Source organism: Diplotaxodon limnothrissa, linkage group LG19 (assembly GCF_057381915.1).
Source record: "Diplotaxodon limnothrissa isolate DT_005_m linkage group LG19, D_limnothrissa_male_GT1.1, whole genome shotgun sequence".
In the NCBI taxonomy this organism is placed as follows: domain Eukaryota; kingdom Metazoa; phylum Chordata; class Actinopteri; order Cichliformes; family Cichlidae; genus Diplotaxodon; species Diplotaxodon limnothrissa.
In genome coordinates this window covers 11,640,201-11,666,838 of record NC_140614.1, presented here as the reverse complement: position 1 = coordinate 11,666,838, position 26,638 = coordinate 11,640,201, and the positions used below count along the sequence as shown (strand labels likewise).

General features: G+C 42.7%; 2 protein-coding genes across 2 annotated transcripts; both read right to left on the bottom strand.

The window, feature by feature from the left end:
- Window positions 1-3,733: 3,733 nt before the first annotated feature.
- On the bottom strand, window positions 3,734-6,829 carry LOC146611823 (uncharacterized). Its single transcript, XM_085343546.1, has 5 exons — window positions 6,793-6,829; window positions 5,275-5,826; window positions 5,071-5,138; window positions 4,517-4,560; window positions 3,734-3,785 (listed from the first exon to the last, which is right to left on the bottom strand). Exons 1-5 carry the CDS (start codon window positions 6,827-6,829, stop codon window positions 3,734-3,736), a joined length of 753 nt encoding a protein of 250 aa, XP_085199672.1.
- A 10,273-nt stretch (window positions 6,830-17,102) lies between these two features.
- On the bottom strand, window positions 17,103-24,626 carry LOC146611822 (interferon-inducible GTPase 5-like). The gene is made up of 3 exons (XM_085343560.1): window positions 24,599-24,626; window positions 21,608-22,221; window positions 17,103-17,255 (listed from the first exon to the last, which is right to left on the bottom strand). The coding sequence occupies exons 1-3, from the start codon at window positions 24,624-24,626 to the stop codon at window positions 17,103-17,105; spliced, it is 795 nt and encodes a 264-aa protein (XP_085199686.1).
- Between the last annotated feature and the right edge of the window lie 2,012 nt (window positions 24,627-26,638).

The following is a 26,638-nucleotide window of genomic DNA, read 5'->3' as shown; positions in this document are numbered from 1 at the left end:
GTGAAGGTGTGAATTTTTTATGATTATTTACAGATAGCAACAAGAGGCGACACAGAATTCGCAAGGTCATCTTAGTTGAGAAGAAACGCTTGGCGGCTGCTGTTGACGACTACAACAAGCTCGCTGAACCAACAAAGCAAATCGTATCCAGTGATGCCCTCATGCAGACCGATATTTGGCCCTGGCAGAGCACAAGTGAACGTAAGCTCTTGATTTATAAATATCCTTTTTAAACAAGCTCCCAGTATCTGAGCAGTAGTTGAATGTTTTGTTCTTGAATCATAATATGCTGCTATGTTTTCCCATCTGATGTTGTTAAACTGTAGCTGCTGCTGACCTCCGGACAAAGAGAAAGGTCTTTGAGAAGGTGATGGCTGTGAGGCGCCTGAGAGAGGAGGAGATGATCCTTTGCAGGGAGATGCAGCATCACTGGACAGTGTTGCGAATGCGTTCTGTGGTGTTGGGGACAATCTCCTCAGACTGTAAGCACTTTATTTATTTATTAATTTTTTGATGAATCGATTGAAAATAAGAGCAGATGCTAAAGTCTTACTGGATCTTTTACCTATATCTAGATTGCTAGCTAACACTGCCTTCTCCCTTTTAAAAAAATGTTTAATTACAGCATCCTAATTCCTTGTGTTTATGAGGTGATGTTTTTTTGTTGTTTGTTTTTTTTACTTTTCTCATATTTATTTGTTTTGTTCTTTTTACAGCCTCCTTTGTTGGCATGTCGGAGGATGCACAGAAGGGACTCTGTAGCCTGGTTTTAAAAAAACAAAGTGAACTGAAAGCTGAAATGCTCAAAGTAAAGGACGTGTACAAGAGAATCCTCAGCCACCAACCACTCCTGGAAATGGACTCGGAGGAGGACATTCCAGACGATGCCACTGAGAGTGATTTGAGCACTTCTGATGAAGACTGATTGTGTCATCATTGATGTTATGTTTGGTAAAATAAAAAGTTAATCACATCTCTGTTCAATGTGATTTTTCAACAGACATTTTACATTTTGAGAAGAAAAATGGAATTTCCTTGGTGCAGTTGTTTACCCTGAATCATTATTTCCCATCTAAGTTAATGACTCGTGCACATGTTCAGATACGATAACATAATTTAATTCATGGGATGCTTTCTGGGCTGCTCAAATAATCACAAAATTTAAAAGCACCAGGCAGCACACTCACAAGTACATTTTTTGTTCAGTGTTTTGTCCAAGAAATCAACAAGTACAATTGAGATGTTTGCTGTAGTGGTGTGTTTGTTAAGAAGCATGCCAGCACACTGGTGAACTGACAGTCCCAGAATGCACCCGAGCCATTGACTCGCCCCAGAGCAAATGAAATTGCTTATCTAGAAAGACAACCGTCATCAAAGAAGAAGTAAAAGAGTAGGAAACAAATGGTAAGGGAAGGTACTGTGGGGTAGGAAAGAAAGGCCAGAGCTGTGCAAAATGACCTCCAGCAGGCCACAAATGTGCACGTCTGCTCAAACGGTCAGAAATGGACTCCATGAGGGTGGTATGAGGGCCCGACGTCCACAGGTGGGGTTGTGCTTACAGCCCAACACAGTGCCGTATGTTTGGCATTTGCCAGACAACACAAAGATTGGAAACTTTGCCACTGGCGCCCTGTGCTCCTCACAGATGAAAGCAGGTTCACACTGAGCACTTGTGACAGTCTGGAGACGCCGTGGAGAACCTTCTGCTTCCTGCAACATCCTCCAGCATGAGTTTGGCAGTGGGTCAGTTTTGGTGTGGGGTGGCATTTCTTTGGGGAGCTGCACAGCCCTCCATGTGTTCGGCAGAGGTAGCCTGACTGCCATTAGGTACTGAGATGAGATCCTCAGACCCCTTGTGAGACCATATGCTGGTGCGGTTGGCCCCGGGTTCCTCCTCATGCAAGACAATCCTAGACCTCATGTGGCTGGAGTGTGTCAGCAGTTCCTGCAAGACGAAGGCATTGATGCTGTGGACTGGCCCGCCCATTCCCCAGAACTGAATCCAATTGAGGACATCTGGGACATTATGTCTCGCTCCATCCACCAACTGCACCACAAAATGTCCAGGAGTGGGCAGATGCTTTAGTCCTGGAGTCTGGGAGGAGATCCATCAGGAGAGCATCTGCCACTTCATCAGGAGCATGCCCAGGTGTTGTAGGGAGGTCATACAGGCATGTGGAGGCCACACAGACTAGTGAGCCTCATTTTGACATGTTTTGAGGACATTACATAAAACCAGATTAATGATTCTGTATTGCATTGATCAAGGAACCAACCCAATAGGAGCTAAAGGAATCCTCTTGACATTACTTCACTCAGTAAGTTTATACTATGTTTAATGTGCATTTTCTTCATCAGTTTAGAACATAACATGTTAGCGCTCCCTGGTCCTTTTTGGAGACAGATCCTGAGACAGCAGGCAGCTTTGGAGAACTCATGCCAGCTGTGGTCATTAAGGAATACTTTGATTTAATATTGATTTCATGACAACTATCCTCTGGCACATATTCCTGGATATATATAATGACATAAGTAAACTCCCATTTTAGAATCATTGCCTTCTTTGATCTGACTTATTGCCTCAGACTTTGGCCCTGTGTCCCCAAAAGTATAGAAAATCCATGACACTGAGTAAGAGGCCTTCATCATGTTATAAGTGAGAGAGTTTGGTGTAACAGTGGTTGAACATGCCAAATCAATCCACAACATACTGCCATTCCCCAGCTGTAACCTGCATATGCATCAAACCAAAATCCAGTATCATAGCCACAAAAAAGACATAAAGATTAGGTTAAAAGGGTTGTCTCATTTTGCCAGATAGCTTCATCCCAAAAAAGATAAACATTCTTCAAAAACAAAAGTTTGTGAATATTTGCTGTATTGCCAGGCCTAAACCAACCTGTTAAACTTATCAAATTATTGTCATAGATACAAACCTATTGATTGAAACAGAATAATCCATTGAAGCCTCCATCATCATCCACAATCACTGTTACTGTTCAGATTATTTTATCTCTGTTTTCCTCTAGAATGTTTTGAAAATCAGCATTTGATCAACAGACTTTTTAAAAGTTTATTTTGATCCTATTGTTTACGTGTGTAATTGCATTTTTATTGAAATTATGACAGGAAAACCCTCAATCAAATTGTATCTTTGATATCTAATAATAATATTAACAATAATGTTACATATGTAATATGTACACAATAATATTGTGCAAACAAACAAGAAAAATAGCAAAAAATGTCAATTTTTTTTAATACCCTGTATATAAAGACCACATATGACCACAACTCCAAATGTGCAATTGTCACTGCATCTAAACATGACACATTACAAAAAGGTAGAAACATATAATATACAATATGTTCTGAAGCTGGTACTGGTGCAGTTAACTTTGCTTTAGGCTCCCATACACAGTAGGTGTTACTCACTATACGTGCAGTGCAGTATTACTTTACCTTGTAATATGTTATAATAAGCAAGTCACTTCTATATTTATGAGGATGTAGACAATAATGTTGGCTGATATGTAAAACTATGAGATGTCGAGTGCAGGGAAGATATTATTGATCGATCAGATTCATGAATATGTTAGGTACTTAAGCCACAATTAGAGAGTGAAACAGAGACTGACACTGGTTGAAATGTATAGTAAATATTTTATTTTGAACTTTTATGCTGAACTACAAGCTGTGAACTGTGCGATCTCTGCGACCTGTGGTGCCTGGTTTACTGTGTGTAAAACTGCGCAGGTTCCCATGTGTCATCCCACACTTTGCCACTGTCAGGAGAAAAACATAACAAACAACAACGACAACCACACACAAAATAGGACAATTTAGGTTGTGACACATGACAATTTTTTAGGATGAAATATCTTCTATATTCATGTCATGCTTTATACACCTTCATTGTAATATAAATTAATCAAATCAAGTCAGAGAGTATTAATATATGTAGTAGATGTCAAGCAGGACCACAGCAGCAGCCACGATCCATTGGAACCTGCTGGATGAGAGAGCACAGAAACTCCAGGGAAGAAGTTTAGTTAGTAACATGCATGAACTGCATTACTGAGACATGTGTGTTTACAGATGGTGGTGAGGGAGAGGGGGAGAGTTTTCAGTAAAAGGAGACGTGACTGCATCTTCAACCAATACTGAGCCTGCATAACCCTGAAAGAGACAGAGAGAGAGGGGGGGGACACTAACCCCCAGCAGTCTGGTCCTATTACAGCATAACTAAGGGCTGAGCTGAACCAGCCCTAACTATAAGCTCTATAAAGAAGTAAAGTCTTATGCCTACTCTTAAAAGTGTTGACCATGTCCACCTCCAAAAACTCATAATGGACTTTGGAGGTGGACAGCTATCAAGCTCCTCACAGAAGAGGAGCTCGATAGCTAAAAGCTCCCAATTTACTTTAGTCCAAATACATGAATTCAAATTGAGTTGATAACTATTTATCAACAATATGAATGTCTGTTCCCGTCCAACAAAGTTGTTACTACATACCATGTTGAGCAAGGCTTCCACTTGACTTTAACTTCTTCTTTTTCCTGAAAAACATGATATAAACAAACAATTAATTAAGAAAGACATGCAAGTTGCATACAAAAAGGAGCTTATAAACATTTGTGTACTATTGAATGGCTCAATATATTATACAATTAGTTTACAAAAACATAAGAACCACTACAATGCTTGTACTGCCAGCATCGAGTGCATGTCAGCAAAGCAACACTGCTTACATTGTGGCTCACAAGCAAAACTAACTGAAGCAGATGTTACTGAATGGGAAGGAGCACCTCCACATCAATCACTCCTTCTGAGCATGATGTCAGGAGGACTTTAAAGAACGTAAACATCAGGAAGGCAGCATGACCAGGTCGTATCAGGTGGTCTGTTATTATTTAATGTCCTATTTGGAGTGAAATCCTGACTCAGTGGCTGAATTAGTGTAGATTCATCAAATACAAAAGCTTATGGATATTCAGTCAGGCACAGTTCAAATCCGGGAAGTCCAAAGACGCAAACAAATCTGCACAACAGCGGGCTAAATTACTTACATTTACAAATCTCCTGTCTACTATCTCTTCATATTTGAAAATCTTCTGTGTACGGTGTTTTCGGCATTCTGAAAAATAACAAATGAAATATTTACATGAGTTCTGTAAAACTGGAAAAAATGCAAAAATTAAGAAAAAGAAATCTTAACAAACTTAACGAACATGTCATGTGTTTCGTACATTTACAATACCATAACGTCTAACCTTTCCTTGTCCTTTTTTTGTTTGGGACATCCGAGGTGTACACCGTAGAAATTGAGGGAGATGCAGGATGTGGAGATGGAGAGGAGGATGCAGGAGAAAGCAGAGATGAAGAGGAGGATGCAGGAGGAAGCAGAGATGGAGAGGAGGATGCAGGAGGAAGCAGAGATGGAGAGGAGGATGCAGGATGAAGCAGAGATGGAGAGGAGGATGCAGGAGAAAGCAGAGATGAAGAGGAGGATGCAGGAGGAAGCAGAGATGGAGAGGAGGATGCAGGAGGAAGCAGAGATGGAGAGGAGGATGCAGGAGGAAGCAGAGATGGAGAGGAGGATGCAGGAGGAAGCAGAGATGGAGAGGAGGATGCAGGAGGAAGCAGAGATGGAGAGGAGGATGCAGGAGGCTGACAGAGGGAAGATGTTGGTACAGGCTCTAAATGAAGAATAAATTCCTCGTTTAGAGCCTCTGGGTCTGGGACTGGTCCGGCATCGACACTGTCAGCAGAGGATGGTCCAGCTGCTGGTGTAGAACTTTTAGCAGGAGGTGAAGCTTGTAATTCTGAAAAATTTTAAATATTAAACATTCATTAAAATGGGTTGAAAAAATGTACAGTACACATAAACACATAATAAGTAGTGATTTGCATGTTTTCAGTTAAGTTTTTACTAAAGATACAACTGGTAAATATTGGCATCAAATAAGTCATCTCGCACACTCACTGACCCAAATAATTCAGTACAAGTGCCCTCTAGGGTAGTGTGACATCTGTAGTGCTTTTCTACATTATACATTAATAAATTAATGAGTGTGACTATAAATCCAGATAGATAATGACTTTTTCCTCTGATGACACTACTTTCCTGACTTTGTAGTGAATAACATTTGACACTTCAAGCTAGTACTGTGACTTAGGAGTTTTGTACAATGGTGATGCTAACTACCTCAGGGAGGTAATCAGGTAACCTCTTAAGAAGTATATAAGTTATTTAAGAATCTTGGTGTTCATATTGGTAACATTATATAACATTTGTTATACTAGAAAGTCTCGAAGAGAATTATCAGGTCTGGTTTTCGTGAAGATTTTTAAAATTACATTTGTATATACATGAGTGTGAAAGACCATACTATACACACACACATACAAAATTGTTCAGGTGGGTAACACCAGAGGTTCAGTATGGCTAGCTTTGGTGATGTGACCGACACATGGGGAGGTAATAAGGCAGATATAACACTATTTTCATGTTAGCAACAGGACACGTAGGGCAGCTGTCACCTCACAGCAAGAAGGTTACTGGTCTGAACCTTGGCTGAATAATAGAATAGAACAGAATAGAGTAGAGTAGAACAGAATAGCTGGTGACTGTTAACTATCCTCATCCTCACCATCTTGTTTGTCTCTATGTACCCCGTGATGATCTGCCTTCTTATCTAGGGTGTACCATGAGTATCACCCAAAGACAGCTAGGATAGGCTACCTGATAAGGACACCTGGTTACAGATAATGGACAAAGCATATCTTACTTCTCAGAAGGTGTTCATAAAGCTTCCTCATCTTCATGAGGATGTCACGTGCAGCACCTTCCGCTGGTTCGATCTGAGTGATCACATCCCCTACTATACGGCCCTTACGGTCAAACTGTCCAAGAAACAGAATTGGTTGGTAGCCCAGGGCATGTAGCTTTGAAACCTGCAAGAACAACAAAGAAAAACATGCAGCCAGTCTTTCATGTAAGCAAATTGATGTATAACAAACCTTTAAGTTTCACATCTTTGTTGTTTTATTGTTGTCGATAGTTAAAAAGTATTTATGGTGACCAAACCTGTAAATGTATGATAAAATCCATCTTGAAATGTTTTGTCTCTCAGTTAATAGCCGATTAAATTAAAAATCAGAAGTAGCTTGAATAAAAATAGTTTTTAACAAGTTTTTTCTAGTTTGATGTCTTTAGTGTGATGATGTTATTCTGATGTGAATAACTTTTTTATTTATGCTCTTTTATAAATTAATATTTTATGTGTATATACATGTCTTGTTAGTTTCTTACTTCATAATATACAAGAAAACATTGACAACTGTGATTAATAAAGAATTGTCTACCAGACCAACCACTTATTAGATCAGAACTTTTAAACTTACTGACAACTGGGCTGAATTAACCACCCTGCTCGCATTTCTGTTTTTTTTTAACAGAGGCAGCCCAGTTACTGTTTTTAAACTGTTCTTGTTTTTTTTTCAATCCCTCCTTTAGGTTCAGGCTGCCCAGGCATCCACTGCATGTCTTCCTGTTGCAGGTGTTTGGGGCCTGACAGGAAGGGCATGGTTTGGTTTTTGGCTTTGTCATTTCTGCAAATGAAAATGGAACATGTAGGGATTATTTCAGGTCTGTTTTGGTGAAACGATTACAAAAATAATTTATGACCAAAGAAATAACTTATATTACGAGGCAGTATTACACCATATTTAGAAGAAAAAAATCAATTACGAGATTAAAGTCATTAATATTGAGTTAATTACGTGAATAGGGTTAAAAAAAAACCTGAATTGATTACAGAAAAGATACATTGCTAAAATAGAGCAGTACTAACATTAGCTGGGTGGCCAAGCAAGTGTCTTACACATGAGAATACATCACAAAAAAATTTAAATAAACTTTTGCAGAAGTAGTTCTCTTGGTACACAGACTGCTCTGTGAAAACATTTCAAGTTTAATATCAGTTTAATATCACTGAAATTAATATTTCAGTGAACATGCAAATTACCCACAGTTTATCACAACTTACTTAGCTAGGATCTGCCTCGTGTCCAGTCGAAAACTTCGCTGCAGGACCGTGAGTTGAAAGATACATTTACTACGACTCCCAAGATGCATTGCAGTAAAAACCATCCAATCGCCTTGCTTAAGATCTGTTGACGTGTCGCTAAAGGCGCGCTGTAGATAAATATTGCAATTTGTAAAAAATAAAATAATACAATTTGCATTTTTTAATTACATAATTAAACACTGGGCCAGTTTAATTTCGTATTATCGCTGGTTATTATTTTAGAGTAAATAAAGGAATAACGGGTAGCACCAAGCTGTTGTTATCTTCATTTCCATAGCGACGGCGGTTGAGGATTATGGGTAGTGTGCAGTTACGGGATTAGTGCGTCTGCGTAAATTGGTCTGATTGGTTGGAGCCGAGCGCATCCAAAACTAGCAGGAGTGGTGAATGAATCTATAAATGTGTTTTACGTGTGAAATGAAAATAATAAACCTAACAAAGGATTATGTACGTTAAATCTGCGCACTTTCAGATCGTGAATCAGTTTGGAAAACACTGTGTGATGGCCACAACATGAAGCGATTTTATTGTTGAATTATCAGTGATACTTTCGTGTTTTTGTTGAGAAATGTTAACGATGTCATTAAAAGAAAGCATTAAATTAGGGAGAAAAACCCGTTCGCGGAGAGGGTCCCCGGTTCTCCAGTTAGATTGTGCTTCACGGTGTCATGTTTCGCCGTGACGGGGTTATTATTGGAGTAAATGGATGGCTGGAGCCTCTGCTCGAAGCGTCTCTGATCGCCGCGAGCGGGTTCATATTGGAATGAATTGACAACCCACAGCGTCACATAAAAACGTGGAAGGGTACCTTAGGCGTCAGCATGAGAAGTTAAGGGACGTGACAAATCGTCATTATTTTACGCGTCGGGAGTGAGAACGGGTTGTCCTGAAAGGAGGGGAAATTGGATCTAAACTAAGAATCTGATTTTTAGGGACAAATTTTAAAACCTTGTTTTTTTCTGAATTTAGAAATACAATTCATTCAGACATTTATGTGATTAAGATAAATAACATAAATAAAACAGGTTCTCATCTGCGTAATAATGAAAATACAGTCCCGATCAAAAGTTTAAGACCACCTGAAAAATGTCAAAAATCATATTTTGCATGTTTAGATCTTAACAAGGTTCCAAGTAAAGCTTCAATGTGCAACAAGAAGAAATGAGAATGAGACAAAACATTTTTTGAGCGTGTAATTAATTGAAAACATCACTTAAACTCAAACAGACTGTTTTACAGCTGATCAAAAGTTCAGGACCACATGCCTTTAAAAGACCAAATCTGTGCAAAAATGTGGATTCATTATCAATAATGGCAATATTATGGAAAACACTGCTGATAAGGTCAACAGCTTTAATCATTATTTTGTAAATATTGGACCAAAACTGGCAGAACAAATTCCTGAGTCACTGCCATCAGTAGAATGTAGTGAAAACCTGATTGATAGGAACCCTAACTCAATGTTCCTCACATCAGTGGAGGAAAAAGAAATAATTGACATTGTACACATGTGTAAATATAAAACATCCACTGATTGTAATGATATTGACATGAAAATCGTCAAGAAGGTCATTGAAGGAATTGTAGGACCTCTAACATATATTTGCAACTTATCATTTCAGACGGGAAAAGTGCCAAACAAAATGAAAATAGCTAAAGTTGTGCCGCTGTATAAAACCGGGGATAGACGCCACTTCACAAATTACAGGCCTGTTTCTTTACTACCACAATTCTCCAAAATCCTAGAAAACCTGTTTAATAAACGATTAGACAAATTCTTAGATAAATATAAATTACTCTCTGACAGTCAATATGGATTCAGATCAAAAAGATCAACATCTCTGGCATTAATCGAATCAATTGAGGAGATTACGAATGCTATAGATCAGAAACAGTATGCAGCTGGAGTATTTCTGGATCTCAAGAAAGCATTCGACACAATCAATCATGACATATTAATTAATAAACTGGAACGGTATGGGATTAGGGGGGTTGTACTGCAATGGGTGAAAAATTATTTAAGTGACCGGAAACAATTTGTGAAGCTGGGTGTCCATTCCTCATCATGCTTGGACATTGCTTGTGGTGTTCCACAAGGCTCTGTACTGGGTCCAAAAATATTTATTATTTATATAAATGATATTTGTAAGGCATCTGATATATTAAAATTAGTATTATTTGCAGATGACACAAATATTTTTTGTTCTGGGGGGAATCTAAAGGAGCTGCTGGATACAATTACTTCAGAAATGTGCAAAATTAAAAAATGGTTTAACAGGAACAAACTATCGCTAAATCTAAGTAAAACTAAAATTATCTTATTTGGGAATTCCCTTAGAAATGCACAAGTGCAGATTCATGTAGATGGTGTGGAAATTGAAAGAGTACTTGAACATAAGTTTCTTGGTGTGATTATAGATGATAAATTAAACTGGAAGTCTCATATAAATCATATACATAACAAAATTTCAAGAAGTGTCTCAATCTTGAGTAAAGTAAAACACATTCTGGACCACAAATCACTCCACATTCTCTATTGTTCCCTGATTGCACCGTATTTGAATTACTGTGCAGAGGTTTGGGGCAATACTTACAAATGTTCGCTATCATCAATCTTTATATTACAAAAAAGGGCCATAAGGATAATCCATAAAACTGGTTACAGAGATCATACAAATCCACTATTCTTAAAATCAAAAATTCTAAAATTCACAGATCTGGTTCATTTTCTCACAGCACAAATTATATATAAAGCAATAAATAACCTGCTTCCTGACAATATTCTAAAAATGTTTTCTAAAAGGGAACGGGGATACAATTTGAGGGGGGAATTAAATTTAAAACATCCTCGTATCCGTACAACATTAAAAAGTTTTTGCATCTCTGTGTGTGGAGTGAAGCTGTGGAACAGACTAAGTAAAGATATGAAGCAATGTCCAAGCATGGCGCAGTTTAAAAAGCGGTTTAAGGATATGGTTTTTACAGGGTACAGGGAAAAGGTAGAGATTTGATAGGGTGTTCTTGTCTAATATTTTCATGTGTGTGCGCATGCACGGGTTTGTTGGTATGGGTATATATGTATGTGTATATGTATGTATGTATGTATGTATGTATATATATATGTGTATATGTATATATATATATATATATATATATATATATGTGTATATATATATATATGTGTATATATATATATATATATATATATATATATATATATATATATATATATATATATATATATGTATGTGTGTGTGTATATGTATATATATATATGTGTGTATGTATGTATGTATGTATGTATGTATGTATATATATATATATATATATATATATATATATATATATATATATATATATATATATATATATGTGTATATATAAATAACCTGCCTCAGTACTACATGGAAGCTCCTGTCAGGCATCATATCGGCTAAGATGAACAGGCACATGGGTCAATACATGAGCGGGACACAGAAAGGAATTGGCAAGAATACCAGAGGCGCAAAACACCAGCTACTGGTAGACAGAACAATCAGCCGAGACTGCAAGACCAGACTGACCAACCTGTGCACTGCCTGGATTGATTACAAGAAGGCCTATGACTCAATGCCCCACAGCTGGATACTGGAATGCCTAGAATTGTACAAGATCAATGGGACCCTAAGAGCCTTCATCAGGAACTCAATGGGGATGTGGCGTACAACACTAGAGGCCAACTCCAAGCCCATAGCACAAGTCACCATCAAGTGCGGGATCTACCAAGGAGATGCTCTGTCCCCACTGCTGTTCTGCATAGGCCTGAACCCCCTCAGTGAGATCATTAACAAGACTGGCTACGGATACCGACTACGGAACGGAGCAGTTGTCAGCCACCTCCTGTACATGGATGACATCAAGCTGTATGCCAAGAGTGAACGAGACATCGATTCACTGATCCACACTACCAGGCTATACAGCAATGACATTGGAATGTCGTTCGGACTGGAGAAGTGTAGTCGGATGGTAACAAAGAGAGGGAAGGTAGTCAGAACTGAGGGGATTGAACTACCAGAAGGCAACATTGCAGACATAGAGGACAGTTACAAGTACTTGGGGATCCCGCAGGCGAATGGGAACCATGAAGAGGCCGCTAGAAAAGCTGCAACCACCAAGTACCTGCAGAGGGTCAGGCAAGTCCTGAGGAGTCAGCTGAATGGTAAGAACAAGATCCGGGCCATCAACACGTACGCCCTGCCCGTGATCAGGTACCCTGCTGGGGTAATAGGCTGGCCAAAGGAGGAGATAGAAGCCACTGACATAAAGACAAGAAAGCTCCTTACCATGCATGGAGGGTTTCACCCCAAGTCCAGCACCCTGAGGCTGTACGTTAAGCGGAAGGAAGGGGGCCGGGGACTGGTGAGTGTCAGCACCACAGTCCAGGATGAGACAACGAACATCCAAGAATACATTGGGAAGATGGCCCCAACTGACTGAGTGCTCAGTGAATACCTCAGGCAGCAGAAACCCAAGAAAGAGGAGGGAGACGAGGAACCATCATGGAAGGACAGGCCCCTGCACGGTATGTACCACCGGCAGATAGAGGAGGTGGCTGATATCCAGAAATCCTACCAGTGGCTGGACAAAGCTGGACTGAAAGACAGCACAGAGGCACTAATCATGGCAGCACAAGAACAAGCTCTGAGTACAAGATCCATAGAGGCTGGGGTCTATCACACCAGGCAAGACCCCAGGTGCAGGCTGTGTAAAGATGCCCCAGAGACAATCCAGCACATAACAGCAGGGTGCAAGATGCTAGCAGGCAAGGCATACATGGAACGCCATAACCAAGTGGCCGGCATAGTGTACAGGAACATCTGTGCCGAGTATAACCTGGAAGTCCCGAGGTCAAAATGGGAGATGCCCCCAAGGGTGGTGGAGAATGACCGAGCTAAGATCCTGTGGGACTTCCAGATACAGACGGACAAAATGGTGGTGGCTAACCAACCGGACATAGTGGTGGTAGACAAACAGAAGAAGACGGCCGTAGTGATCGATGTAGCGGTTCCGAATGACAGCAATATCAGGAAGAAGGAACACGAGAAGCTGGAGAAATACCAAGGGCTCAGAGAAGAGCTCGAGAGGATGTGGAGGGTGAAGGTAACGGTGGTCCCCGTGGTAATCGGAGCACTAGGTGCGGTGACTCCCAAGATAGGCGAGTGGCTCCAGCAGATCCCAGGAACAACATCGGAGATCTCTGTCCAGAAGAGCGCAGTCCTGGGAACAGCTAAGATACTGCGCAGGACCCTCAAGCTCCCAGGCCTCTGGTAGAGGACCCGAGCTTGAAGGATAAACCGCCCGCAGGGGCGTGCTGGGTGTTTTTTTTTTTTTTATATATATATATATATATGTATATGTGTGTGTATATATATATATATATATATTAAATATATATAAAATTGTAGGTTGTGTATCCTTCAGGTGTTAATGGGGTTATTGAAAATGTGTATATGTGCGTATGTGTGTATATACGTAGGTATGGATAGATAGAAACATATATGTGTATATATTAAAAAAAAAAAAAAAAAAAATTACACATAACATATAATGTAATTGCAAGGAGGTATTTCTGTAGTCTATTGATACTAGATAGTGGAAAAGGGGTGGGATTAAATAAGCTTATGCTTCTTCCTGCTCCTTTTTGAACATGGACGTTATTTGGAGTTGTGGTTGCTCGTTTTCCTTTTGTTTGCTTTGTTCATTTGTCTCTTTTAATTCTATTTTTTTTATACTTTTTCAACATGTTCAAAATAAAGATTCAATCAATCAATCAATTTTATGTCAGGTAGTTACACTGTCATGATGTTATATGGCAAAGGCAAAAAAATGTTCCCTTTTTGAACGTGGTTGGGTTGTTGAACTTCATGAACTGCTTCTCTCTGAGGTGGGACGAAAAATGTAAATGTAAAGTAAAATGTCATTTGGAATTTCTTAAATGATCCTGAGGGTTATGGAATAAAAAAGTCAAGTGGAAGACCCAAAAAATGTCACCATTACTGAGCTGGAGGATCCAATTGGCTGTCAGTCAAGACCCTCAACCCAAATTAAGGCCGTTACTGTTGCCCCATAACCATCAGACGGCATCTGACACTGAAGGGCTTCAAAAACAAAAAAACTTCTTTGTCTCCTTGAACGCCACAGAACTGACTGTTTGGACCAGGGCTGTCCAACTCCAGGCCTCGAGGGCCGGTATCCTGCAGGTTTTAGATGTGTCCTTGATCCAACACTGTCATGGTTCGGAGTCTGCGACTCCGTGTTTATGTTTAGTTTATTAGTATTCTGTGATTTTGGTTACCTTGGGTGTTTGTACTCTTCTGTTTCATGGTTCATGTTCCTATGTTCTGTGTCCCCCAGGCTGTGTTTAGTTTTTTTTTTGTTGCCTGTCCCGTTTGGCTCTTTTGCCATCAAAATTATTGTCTAAAGGCAAAGAAAGATGCCCAACGGATTTACTTTACCAAATTGACCATCCCAGCCTTGCCATAATGGTCCATTTGATTCAACCTTTATTGTTTATTTTATTTTCACTTGCTGTATACGGGACAGACTTGACTGGAGAAAGAAGGAGAGAAAGAAAGAGGGAAAGAGAAACAGCTGAGAAGAGGGATGGGGGAGAAGGGCAAAAAACAAAAACCAACAGAATGGGCAGGAAAAAAAAAAATTAAAAAAAATTAAAAAAAATGCATATATCGATCACCTGGATCACCTGTTGAGAAAGAAAAAAGAAAACAAGCAGAAGAGAACAGGAGTAATAGAATAAACAACATCACAATGATAGCACATAAGATCAACAGAACACAGTGTGCTTTGAGGTAGGAGCCAAAAGGGTGTAGTTTGTGGGTGCGATCACCCGTGTGTACACCTGTGAGCATGGACGCGCTTGTTTTTTTTTTTTAAAAGGTTCCTTCATGTAATGATCTGCTAGAGGGTGTGGGGGGGCCACAGCCCCGTCCTCCAGGGCATGAAGCAGGTATGGAGGAGATCAAAACTCCAGACATCCAGAGGCCCCCAGAACACAAGAGACCAAGGAAGACTAACAGAGGGGCAGCCACGCCACTGTCCCAGAAAGAGCTGAGGAGAGTCCCAGATGAGGGCTCACCCAGCAGCCACGGAGCAGAAGCCAGGGGGAGTTGCAGTGACGCGCCCGTGAGCTCCGCCGGCAGCCAGCTGTGCCTGAGTGACCGAGCCCCAGGCCGAGAGGCCGGGGGGCACCCCACCTCCGAAGTGGCCCGAGCGAGCCCCAGGCTCCAGGCCCCGATAAGCGGCCGCCAAGGAGTGAGCCGGCGTGTACCTGGACGCCCATCCCCAGACAGGCTGTGTTTAGTTGGTGTGTTACGTCATTGCGTGTATGTGTTTCCTGTTTTATTGCGAAGGTCTGCGTCTTATGTGAGTGTTTTCAGTTTGCCTCCCTAGTCTCGTCACGTTAATCACTCCCAGCTGTGTTCCCCACCTGTGTGTGATCTCCCTGTGTTCTCTGAGTGTATTTAAGTTGTGTCTTCTGTCATAGTAGTTGCTGGTTCGTCTGTGTTGTTTCCCCTCGGTCTCCCTGCATCTCTCCATGTGTATTTCCCCGGACCTCCCTGCATCTTCGTTTCTGGTTTGTTTTGTTAGTTTTACCCAGTTTAGGTTCCAGTTTCATGTTCCCAGTGCCTTTGTTATTTGTTTTTCCCTTCATTAATAAATACTCACCTGCACCAGAGCTGCCGCGTCCTGGTCCTAAATATTCCACACGGCTTGCCCCGGCAAACCGTGACAGTACGAACCAGCCACCATGGACCCAGCGGCAGTATATCCGTCCGAGGAGCTCCGGGACGACATTACATATAATGTGGAGATTCTCCTCGGGCTGTGGCTAGAGAACCCTCCAGAGGAGCTTCGCCGCACCGTGGAAAGTCGGCTACAACGGCTCTTTTCTGGCCTGCCATGGCTTCTGAAGTCGCTTCCTCCGACCATGCAGGCTTTTCCCCAGCACACACCGCACCTTCTCTCAGCCACTCCTGCCTCGCTGCCCGACTCGCCGGATGTGATCTTGCCCGGCCCGTCGGAGCCGTCTGCGGGGAGGAAACGCCGATCGCGCCGCTGGCGCGCCACCCCACAGCCGGACGTTCGGGCTTCTAATTCGCCGGCTGTGGTGAGTGAGGACTCTTTTCCGTTTTCGGACTGTATGACTGTTCATTCAGGGGCTGTGTTCTGTGCGGCGGATGATTATGTGAACAACGTATCCCCTGCCCCGCAGCCACACTCTGCTCAGTTAGCTGCCCCGCAGCCACACTCTGCTCGGTCACCAGTGTCTCCCTCTTTTCAGTGCCCAGTGCCACTTTCAGTTCAGTCTCCAGCGCCTCCAGTGCCACTTTCAGTTCAGGCCCCCGTAGCTCCAGAGTCACCTGTAGCTCAGCCCCCCGTAGCTCCAGAGTCACCTGTTTCTCAGGCCCCCGTAGCTCCAGTACCCCCGCTACCCGTAGCTCCAGTGCCCCCGCTACCCGTAGCTCCAGTGCCCCCGCTACCCGCAGCTCCAGTGCCCCCGCTACCTGCAGCTCTGGCTCCAGTGTCACCGGTCTCACACACTCACTCTATGCAGGGAGAAAGTCTAAGTTCCAGTCAGGGAATTTCTCGCGCTTTAGCTGCTTCAGGCATCGTTCTGCACTCCAGGGCTTCCCCAGAGGCTAGGTCTCAGTCCCCAGCTGATTCTGGACCCCTGAAGTCTAAGCAGCCACCTGAGAACTGCACCATGTCAGCATTGCCTGGGCAGAGCCCGTGCTCAGTGCATTGCCAGTCGCCTTTGTGTCAGCTAGTGGCCTCCATGACTGCTGGCTTAGTGATAACTTCGTCTCCTGTCCCCGCTGGAGGGTCCGAAGGACCGCTCCGGCCTTCGTCTCCTGTCTCCGCTGGAGGGTCCAAGGGGCCCGTCCGGCCTTCGTCTCCTGTGTCCGCTGGAGGTTCCAAGGGGCCCGTCCGGCCTTCGTCCCCTGTCATCACTGGAGGGTCCAAGGGATCCGTCCAGTCTGCAGCGCCTCTGGCTTCCACGCCGCCGCCTGCAGCGCTTCCGTCTCCGGCTTCCACGCCGCCGCCTGCAGCGCCTCCGTCTCCGGCTTCCACGCCGCCGCCTGCAGCGCCGTCTGGTCCAGCTGCAGAGCCGTCAGCCTCGTCTGGTCCAGCTGCAGCCTCGTCAGCCTCGCCTGGCCCAGCCTCCGTGTCTTCAGCCTCGCCTGGCCCAGCCTCCGTGTCTTCAGCGTCGCCTGGCCCAGCCTCCGTGTCTTCAGCCTCACCTGGCCCAGCCTCCGTGTCTTCAGCGTTGCCTGGCCCAGCCTCCGTGTCTCTGCCTTCAGCGTCGCCTGGCCCTGCCTCGTTTGGGTCTGCAGCTAAACGGCCGCTTTCTAGGCCGCTGGCCAGGCCACTGGCCAGGCGCCGTCGTGGGCGGCCCCCAGACCCTCTTCGCCTGAGTGGCCACCGTGGCCTTCCGCACGGCCGGCCCCTGGACCGCCATTGCCTGAGTGGCCGCCGTGGCCTTCCGCACGGCCGGCCCCTGGACCCTCTTTGCCTGAGTGGCCGCCGTTGCCTTCCGCACGGCCGGCCCCCGGACCAATGCTGTCGTCGTTGCCGTTGCCTTCCGCACGGCCGGCCCCCGGACCCTCTTCGCCTGAGTGGCCACCGTTGCCTTCTGCACGGCCGACCTCCCGAACTGTGTCCACGTCGCCGCCGTTGCCGTCCGCACGGTCGGCCCCCTGAACTGTTTGGACTCCTGTGCTGGCCGGCCCCCTGGCCTCTTCTGTTTTGGGCTCTGTTTTCCTGTGCTCTAGTGTGCTTTTCTTTTGGTTTTGGACTCGTGTTTTGTTTTTCTTTTTGTCTTTTGATCTTCTGGTGCTCCTGTTTTGTTTTGCCTCGAGCCCTCCGTCCTGGGCCCCCACCGCCCGCCCTGGTCGGGTTGTTTTCTGTTTTTTCTGGCTGTTTTGTTCTTGTTGGGCTGTCTGGAGCCAGCCTTTGAGGGGAGGGGGGTCCTGTCATGGTTCGGAGTCTGCGACTCCGTGTTTATGTTTAGTTTATTAGTATTCTGTGATTTTGGTTACCTTGGGTGTTTGTACTCTTCTGTTTCATGGTTCATGTTCCTATGTTCTGTGTCCCCCAGGCTGTGTTTAGTTGGTGTGTTACATCATTGCGTGTATGTGTTTCCTGTTTTATTGCGAAGGTCTGCGTCTTATGTGAGTGTTTTCAGTTTGCCTCCCTAGTCTCGTCACGTTAATCACTCCCAGCTGTGTTCCCCACCTGTGTGTGATCTCCCTGTGTTCTCTGAGTGTATTTAAGTTGTGTCTTCTGTCATAGTAGTTGCTGGTTCGTCTGTATTGTTTCCCCTCGGTCTCCCTGCATCTCTCCATGTGTATTTCCCCGGTCCTCCCTGCATCTTCATTTCTGGTTTGTTTTGTTAGTTTTACCCAGTTTAGGTTCCAGTTTCATGTTCCCAGTGCCTTTGTTGTTTGTTTTTCCCTTCGTTAATAAATACTCACCTGAACCAGAGCTGCCGCGTCCTGGGGCCCGTTCTTCGTACGTCGCTTACTACATCCAAGATCAAATGACACATCCAAGATCAAATCATCGCGCTAACCGTGAGCTCGCTAATCCGGTTCCCCGAACACACCTGCTGTTGACGATTACTACAGCTGGACGCAGTAATGTGACATCACTGGGTGTCGTAAAAAGGGCTACGCATCGATAGTAGAAACATTGATCGGCAACCCTCTGATTGGTCGGCGAAAATGTCGACGGAGCGCGCTCGGCTCGGTATTTTTCGGCAGCAGAGCAAGAACTCTTGAGTGAGGGATTTCAGGAGTTTCAGAGTTTAATCAGAACGCAAGGGAACACTGCAAAGGCTGCAAAAGCAAGGAGCGAGGGCTGGCAGGAAGTTGCTGACAAATTAAACTCGTAAGTAATTTAATAATAACAATAATAATGGAGTGGATTGATATAGCGCTTTTCAAGGCACCCAAAGCGCTTTACAATGCCACTATTCAGTCACTCTCACATTCACACACTGGTGGAGGCAGCTACAGTTGTAGCCACAGCTGCCCTGGGGCAGACTGACAGAAGCCAGGCTGCCATATCGCGCCATCGGCCCCTCTGGCCAACACCAGTAGGCGGTAGGGTAGATTTATTATATTACACTATATTATCCAATATTATATTACATTATATTATAATATGTTATATTTTATCCTCTTTCACATTAGAGCCACGACAGGACCCACTAGAACATGGGAACAGGTAAAAGTGAAATATAAGAATATCCTACAGAATGGTAATATTTATCACTTATATTGCTTTTAGTCTCTTGGAAAGAGACCCTGGAATAATCTGTTTGTTTATAACAGCAACCAAGAAAAGGGCAGAGGAAAAAAAGACAGGTGGTGGTCCTGCACCCCCTCGTCAACAAGTTGGTTAAGTGAATAATACCCTCACGGGAAAATCGATATCTCTCTATGAGCACACTGTCGCGCTGAGCTAAAGGATCCTGTCTGTCCCGCAATATACGCTGAATTCTGAGGACTCTCCTTATCAATCTTGCACCTTCCGCAATGGGTGGCTCGCATATACGGACAGGATATGACTGCGACAGACTTCCCAAATCCACCTTCGCTTTTATAGCCGTGGTCTCTCATCTTGATTACACGAAGTAATTTACAATTGCTACTCTGAAATATGAATTAAATCTGTAATAATCACATACATGTAATAGAATGTTAATAGTACATTTCCCTTTTTTAGGAAATGACCTGTATGTATCTGTGTGAAATCAATAAATGGATCAGGTGCTGCATTGTCTTTAGTTACATTGATGTTATTTATTTATGGTGAAACAGTGGTGGAATATCGCTGTTGCTTTCGTATGAATGACGCGGGCATACCTGCGTGGCCGCGATCTAATCCTGTTTACATAAAGTAAACCTGCTCCCGAGCAGGTTTACGCTTACGGCTCTGTTGCTATGACAGCAAGTCCCGGATGAGCTTCGGGGAACCGACTGATCCAGGATCACGCGAAATCGTCAACAATCTAATCCGGCTAACCTACTTAGCGAGGTACGAAGAACGGGCCCCTGGTCCTAAATATTCCACACGGCTTGCCCCGGCAAACCGTGACAAACGCAGCTGATTTAAATGGCTAAATGACCTCCTCAACATGTCTTGAAGTTCTCCAGAGGCCTGGTAATGAACTAATCCTTTGATTCAGGTGTGTTGACCCTGGGTGAGACCTAAAACCTGCAGAACACCGGCCCTTGAGCCGGCTCTTCACCACTTGGAGAAATGTTCCCACTCACCTCATGGAGATGCTTGCATCAAGCATGCCGCTACAAATTTTTGAAGTGATCAACAATAACGCTGCAGCTCCTCATTACTGAGTTCATGTTTGGAACTTTTATTTTAGGTTTTCAGATTTTTGTGGAGATGTGGTCCTAAACTTTTGATCAGCTGTAAAACAGCCTGTTTCAGTTTAAGTGTTGTTTTCAACAAATTGCATGCTCAAAAAATGTTTTGTCTCATTTCTTCTTGTTGCATGTTGAAGCTCTACTTGGAACCTTGTTAAGATCCAACCACTCAAAATATTATTTTTTGCCATTTTTCAGGTGGTCTTTAACTTCGGGACTGTATATGTCTTCTAATAATGTTGCCAAAGGGAAGCATGCAAAACATAAAAAGTAGAGTTTATCGTCATCACTCCATGACTAACTTTGTGTGTGCCAAAGACTCACAAACACACTGAAATATATTAAATGAGATTCTACTTAGGAAAATGTGAAGTTCAGGCAGTGGTGTTTGGGGGTCGGGTCACAAAAGTAACGTCAGATTTTGAAGTGACCACAGCTTCATTTCTCAGTATTACGATGATCTCAAAAACTCTACCAGTACAGTAAAAGCAAAAACAAACACACACAAAAAACGACACAGTGGAAGATTATCAGTCATGGATTGGTCTCCCCAGAGCCTCGACCTCAACATTACTGAAGCAGTGTGGGATCATCTCAACAGAGAACAGAAAGCTTTTTCTCACATACAAAGTGCAGATTTGAACAGATACACAAAGAATGTGAAAAAGCTCCACAATGATTAAACAGCTGCACTGTAAACAGTTTATGTACAACCTTGTTTCCAAAAGAAGTTGGAAGAAAAGAGCTGACATTTGGTTTTTATCTGAATGCCTGCTGTCGGTCACTTAGCTCGGTACACTGGGATCATGCAGCACTCTGGGATTTCTAAACCTTTTTCCACTTTCATCTGCAATGATCTACCTGAACAAACAAACAGACCAGTGGACGCTGATAGAAGCAAATCTCCTGGATAAGAGGGGAAACTGCTGCACTTTTCCAGATATAGAGTGATATGGAACACTAAACGACCCACAGCTCAGAGAAACACTGGTTTTCCTCCAGTTTACAGCTTGTCTAAAAATGGTGAAATTTGTGAGGAATGCTAGATTTTAACAGTACCACACTGAGGTGGTCAAACTCAGAGCCCTTCTAAACACCCTCTCAGCATCATCAGCGAGCTCACTGAGGAAAAACTGCAGAGCTCGACTGGTTATAGTGAAAGAGAAACCAGCTGTCAGCAGGGATCCAAACAGTGGAATGAACCTGCACACGTTATCTGCTCTCATTATTTTAGCTGTGCTTGGAAGTGTCGTCAACTCATTCAGGATAAGATCTGTAGTTATGGTGTTTGTGGCCAGCGGTGAATTGATGACAGCGCACAGATCAGTGTAGGAGACACCTGTGATGGCAGCAAGTCTCTTCAGCGATGGGCTGTCAAGACCAAACCCAGCTACATAACCTGTGACAGCAGCCTTTAAGGTGCTGTCAACCAGAGCAGAAATCCCCAGAGGAGCTGTACGTACAGCTGCAGACAGAGTAGCATAGAGTATTATTTCAGCCTGAAAAACTTCTTTCTTCTTCTTGATGATGTTGCATATGCCAAACAGCAGAACATCTCTCTGGTGTTCAGGAAGTTCTCTCTCTAGGGTCTCATGTAACAGAGGGAAGTCGTACAGGTGGAGCTCAAAGCTGGACACCAGGAAGACCTGCGGTGACTCGATGCCTAAATCTCTGAGTCCTGCGTAACAGAAGAAACACACGGTGTGAAGATTAAATGAGAAATGCAGACTAACACATCTGACTGTGGATTTCTTTGTGCGCTGCATCCTGGTGTAACTTCTGGTAATGTTTGGAGAAACTGTCTCAGTAATTGATGCCACGGCCTGCTTACACCAACACATCCTTTCACCCCTCAGCTGTGAAAGGCTGATAGCGGATTGTCATCATCTCGGCGAGAACGACGTGACGTTGGATTTTCAGATGGACACCATAGACGCATCTAGTAAAAACCTCAGACGAGTACAAATCTCATTGACCTTAACCTCAAGCTGAAGGTCGGAGGTCAACCTTTCTAAAAGTCTTGTAAAGATGATAACACAAGAAGGAAGTCAGCTGGGACTTTCATATTTATTCCATAGGTGCATCTACTCAGAGGCTGCAGGGTCACCAGTGATGTTTTTGTGAAACATCTTGCAAAACTAACTAAAATATAACACTTTTGTGTTACTCAAAGGTTGCATGAAAATACAGTTTAGTCATTAGTATGCAGAACTGTGGTGACGTTTACAGTGATGCACTATTGTGGACTGGTGCAGAGCAGCTGTGGTGTTCATGGTCAGTGTTAGGAGGAGGATTAGATTAGATTTATTCATCTACATCTTGCTTTTATAGTAATTAAACTGTCTATATGGGAGAAATGAACCATATAGCATGTGAAATATGTGCATATATATTGTTGTATTCAGTTAGCTCCATTGTAAGAGCAATCTTATTGCAGCAAGTTATTATGTGATTATTGCTGTGATCCTTCTGTTCATGCTGCATCACTACACCTGATCAGTGTTGGGAAGGTTCTTTTAAAATGATTACAGATTACAGATTACATGCCTCAAAATGTATTTGTAATGTAATCCGTGACATTACTCAATAAGAGTAACGTATTCTGAATACTCTGGATTACTTAATATATTATCAGGCGTTTTACAACTACATGAATGTCCTATTGCTGTGTGATTTATTACTATTACTGAAGGTTACTCTCCATACCAACACCAACTAGATGTTTAAATCTTAATATAAATGAGTAACCCCACAAGCTTGTGGGGATAGGTTAATTGGATAATCCAAATTGTCACTAGGTGTGAATGTGAGTGCGAATGATTGTCTGTCCCTGTGTGTTGGCCCTGCGACAGACTGGCGACCTGTCCAGGGTGTACCCTGCCTCTCGCCCTATGACAGCTGGGATAGGCTCCAGCGCCCCCCGCGACCCTGAAAAAGGATAAGCGGAAGCGAATGGATGGATGGATGGATAAATGAGTAACAGTGGACATTAGGTAAGGCTGCACTTTTTGCAGCGATCTCGTATAGAAAACTATTCCGCGCGTATATAAAACAGGTCCGCGGCTCCGAACCGTAGTAAAGGGACCTCTGGCTAATACGTTGGGTTCGTGTCGGGCTCGTAGCTGAAAACTAGCTTTACTTTGTTGTCTGGGTCAAGTTTGCTAGCGAGAGACAGAGAGAGGCATTGAAAGGCTGCTCCAACAGAGCACGAACACAGCGTACAGTCGAGTCTTAATAGCTTACTTACAACTGGGCTCGTCAGGCTCTCTTTTTGGCTGCAGTGGTTATTGTTATATTTACATGCTTCCAGCTCCTGTTTCTGCTTGGTGACAGCTTGTACTTTTCCTTTTTCTCCCTCCTCGCGCTCACAGACACATCACGGGTATGGCAGTCCATTCTCCCTGCAGCACAGACTACACTGCCGATCAGGCTACATGCTTTAGGGCAATGCCTGTAACACTCTGCCTATTGCCTTCATATTAAATAACTTTTTGAATAATAATTTAAAAAATATTTCTTCACATTATTATGCAGGCTGCAGGTAGAGGTTACATGGATTGAGACATGGGCTTTAGAGCCTTCTAATGCGTGTTTTGTTTGGGTTTCTGTCAATGGAGAATTGTACTTAGAGGTCAGTATAAACTTTTAATGATATAAGTTTGCATATGATAGAATACTGCATGATGACCTTTTGATGACTCAGACTGTTGTTCACTACAAGACTTGTTCTGTTCCCTCTTATCATACAAAGCAGTTTCTTCCCACAGCGATAATAAGAGTTTCACTCCCTACCAGGAAGAGGAGCCGCTTCTCGGCTCACACACACACACACACACACACACACACACACACACACACACATACGGGTCTATGTGGTATGGCGGGACTATACTACGTCAATCCGCCCGGTGGTGGTTTAAGTGGACTACCCTTTTGAAAGGACTTAGAGCCAAGGGAGCGAGGTTAAAGTGTTCGAAAAAATCTGAAAAAAATTTGGGTCACTTCAGACCTCATACACTCCCTATAGAAGTCTAGATACACTGATACACACCAACCAGACTCTATTGTGTTTTCTGGAGACATTGTCCACTTGACAACAATGTGTTTTATGAGGTCCAAAAAAAACAATATTGGGTCTTTAAAGGGACAATGATGTAATATGTAAATAGCTCATCATTACCATGAATACACATCTGACAGGACACAGGATTACTGGAACATCATTTTATTAGTGTTCTTGGATCTGAACATTAATTTTAACCATAAATAAAAAAAGAAATCTATGGACAAAAATGCCCACGCTTCCCACAGAAATATAAAAATATAGAAAACAGAAAAATTAAAAACATTTAAAATGAATTTTAATAGTTTAAAGGTAAATATTAAGGGGAGAAAATATGCATTTATAATTTTTTATTTTAAATATAACCCGTCAAAAAAAACCCTAAATAAATTAAATGTAAAAATTATGAAATACAAACTACTTCTGTATTTAACAAGAACTTTTTTTTCTTTAAACAGAACATCAGTGTTAACAACAATTGGCAATCTGACCAAGATGTAAAACCACAGCTCTCTAAACAGTTATTTTAGTTCATTTTTTTCTGCCTTTTTGCAGTTAATCCTCTGTTTCTTACAAAATCTCTTATGTTTTGAACTGTTCTTCCTGCCAACACCGGATCTTCTACCAATTTGCAATGACTGCATTCATTTTTGGTGGCTAGTTTCCCTTCGTTTATGTGGTCTTTAAAATGCCTCATCACTGCAGCAACCTCAGCCTTGGACCACATGTTTTTGGGAGCTCTTCGGGAATTGTGGGATTGAGCAGCATTTTTCTCTGGAAGATATATAAAGTAGTAGTAGTTAAAACAAACAAAAAACCAAACAAAAAAAACAAAAAACATTTGGTGGTTAAAAGAATGGATGCTACCCTGTACTAACTTCTGAAATGTGTTGCTACCATCAATATCAAAACGAGCTAAAATTCTCTTTGAAAATTTATCAAATTTCTAAAATGAGACATTTAGTGTTCCGCTGTGAATAAAAGACTGAATAAAAAGTTGAATAAAAGTCTCTTGATGCATGCTCAATCATCCAGGTAAGTAAATCCCAAAACGTTGATTCTGTTAATCTGGACGTAGCGTTTTCAGTGGGAGAAACATTTTGTCACTCATCCAGGTGACTTTTTGCCACCACTCTGCAGTTTGCCATATGTTGCAAAGTGATGAAACAATAATAAGCTTAGAGAACCAACTGCACCCCTTACCTTCAGAGGGAGCAGCAGTCTCACTTGCTGCAGGCATTGTGAGTGGTCCTTCATCTGCTGATTACACAATTTGATTAAGTTTTAATATTTGTAACAAACATTTTATCCACAGAAACCAAGCTAGTGGTAACTTACCACAATCTACAGTGTCTTGGAGCTGCGCTGTGTTTGTGGAATCAGCTACTGCATGTACAGGCTCACTGGTGCCACACGCCAACATTGTGAGTGCTGTGTCATCATCATCTGATTCACTCTCACTGTCCTTTGTTTCAGCATCACTTAATGCAATTTCATCTGAGAAATTGTGGGAAAACCCCCCCAAAAAACCAAACACAAACCCCCCAAAAACCTCACATTAACAACGAGATATGACAAAATACAGAACAAATACTGGAAATTATAGTACATAGTTTTACTATTTAAGGCCACCACTCTGCAGTTTGCCAAATGTTGCAAAGTGATGAAACAATAGACTTCAAGAACCTTAAATCATGGACATTTAACAGAATGGTCTGTGCTTTTAGGTTTTAATTCGGTTGATAAAGCATAATATTCAACTACTGCCCTAATATTTGCTCCTTTCAATACAAACCTTCTATTTTGATCTCATCCAGTGATTTCCCCTGGATCTGGGAAAGTTGTCCTTTTTCCAGTGTTAAAAGCAGTTTGGAAATCTTGGCCAGCTGTGTTGTGGGAACTGGTAATCTGTAGAATTCGCGGTGAACGCGGATATCATGACCCAGGAAATCTGCAACCTGATCAAGTTCGTTGTTTTTCAAATTAAGGACTTGTGAGAGTGTGGCAACATGTTTTCTGAGCTGTGTCGATC

Excerpts from the sequence above, each read along its gene's own strand:
- LOC146611823 (XM_085343546.1), bottom strand. The coding sequence starts at position 6,829 with ATGAAGATGAGGAAGCTTTATGAACACCTTCTGAGAA. Across the intron at positions 5,139-5,274 it reads CAAAAAAAGGACAAGGAAAG|AATGCCGAAAACACCGTACA; the intron begins GTTAGACGTTAT and ends GTTATTTTTCAG. Across the intron at positions 4,561-5,070 it reads TAGACAGGAGATTTGTAAAT|GAAAAAGAAGAAGTTAAAGT; the intron begins GTAAGTAATTTA and ends CATGTTTTTCAG.
- LOC146611822 (XM_085343560.1), bottom strand. The coding sequence starts at position 24,626 with ATGTCTCCAGAAAACACAATAGAGTCTG. Across the intron at positions 22,222-24,598 it reads AGAAAACACAATAGAGTCTG|GACTCAGAGATTTAGGCATC; the intron begins GTTGGTGTGTAT and ends TCTGTTACGCAG. Across the intron at positions 17,256-21,607 it reads CTCTGAGTTTGACCACCTCA|CTGGACCAGACGGCGCTGCA; the intron begins GTGTGGTACTGT and ends ACGGCTCTGCAG.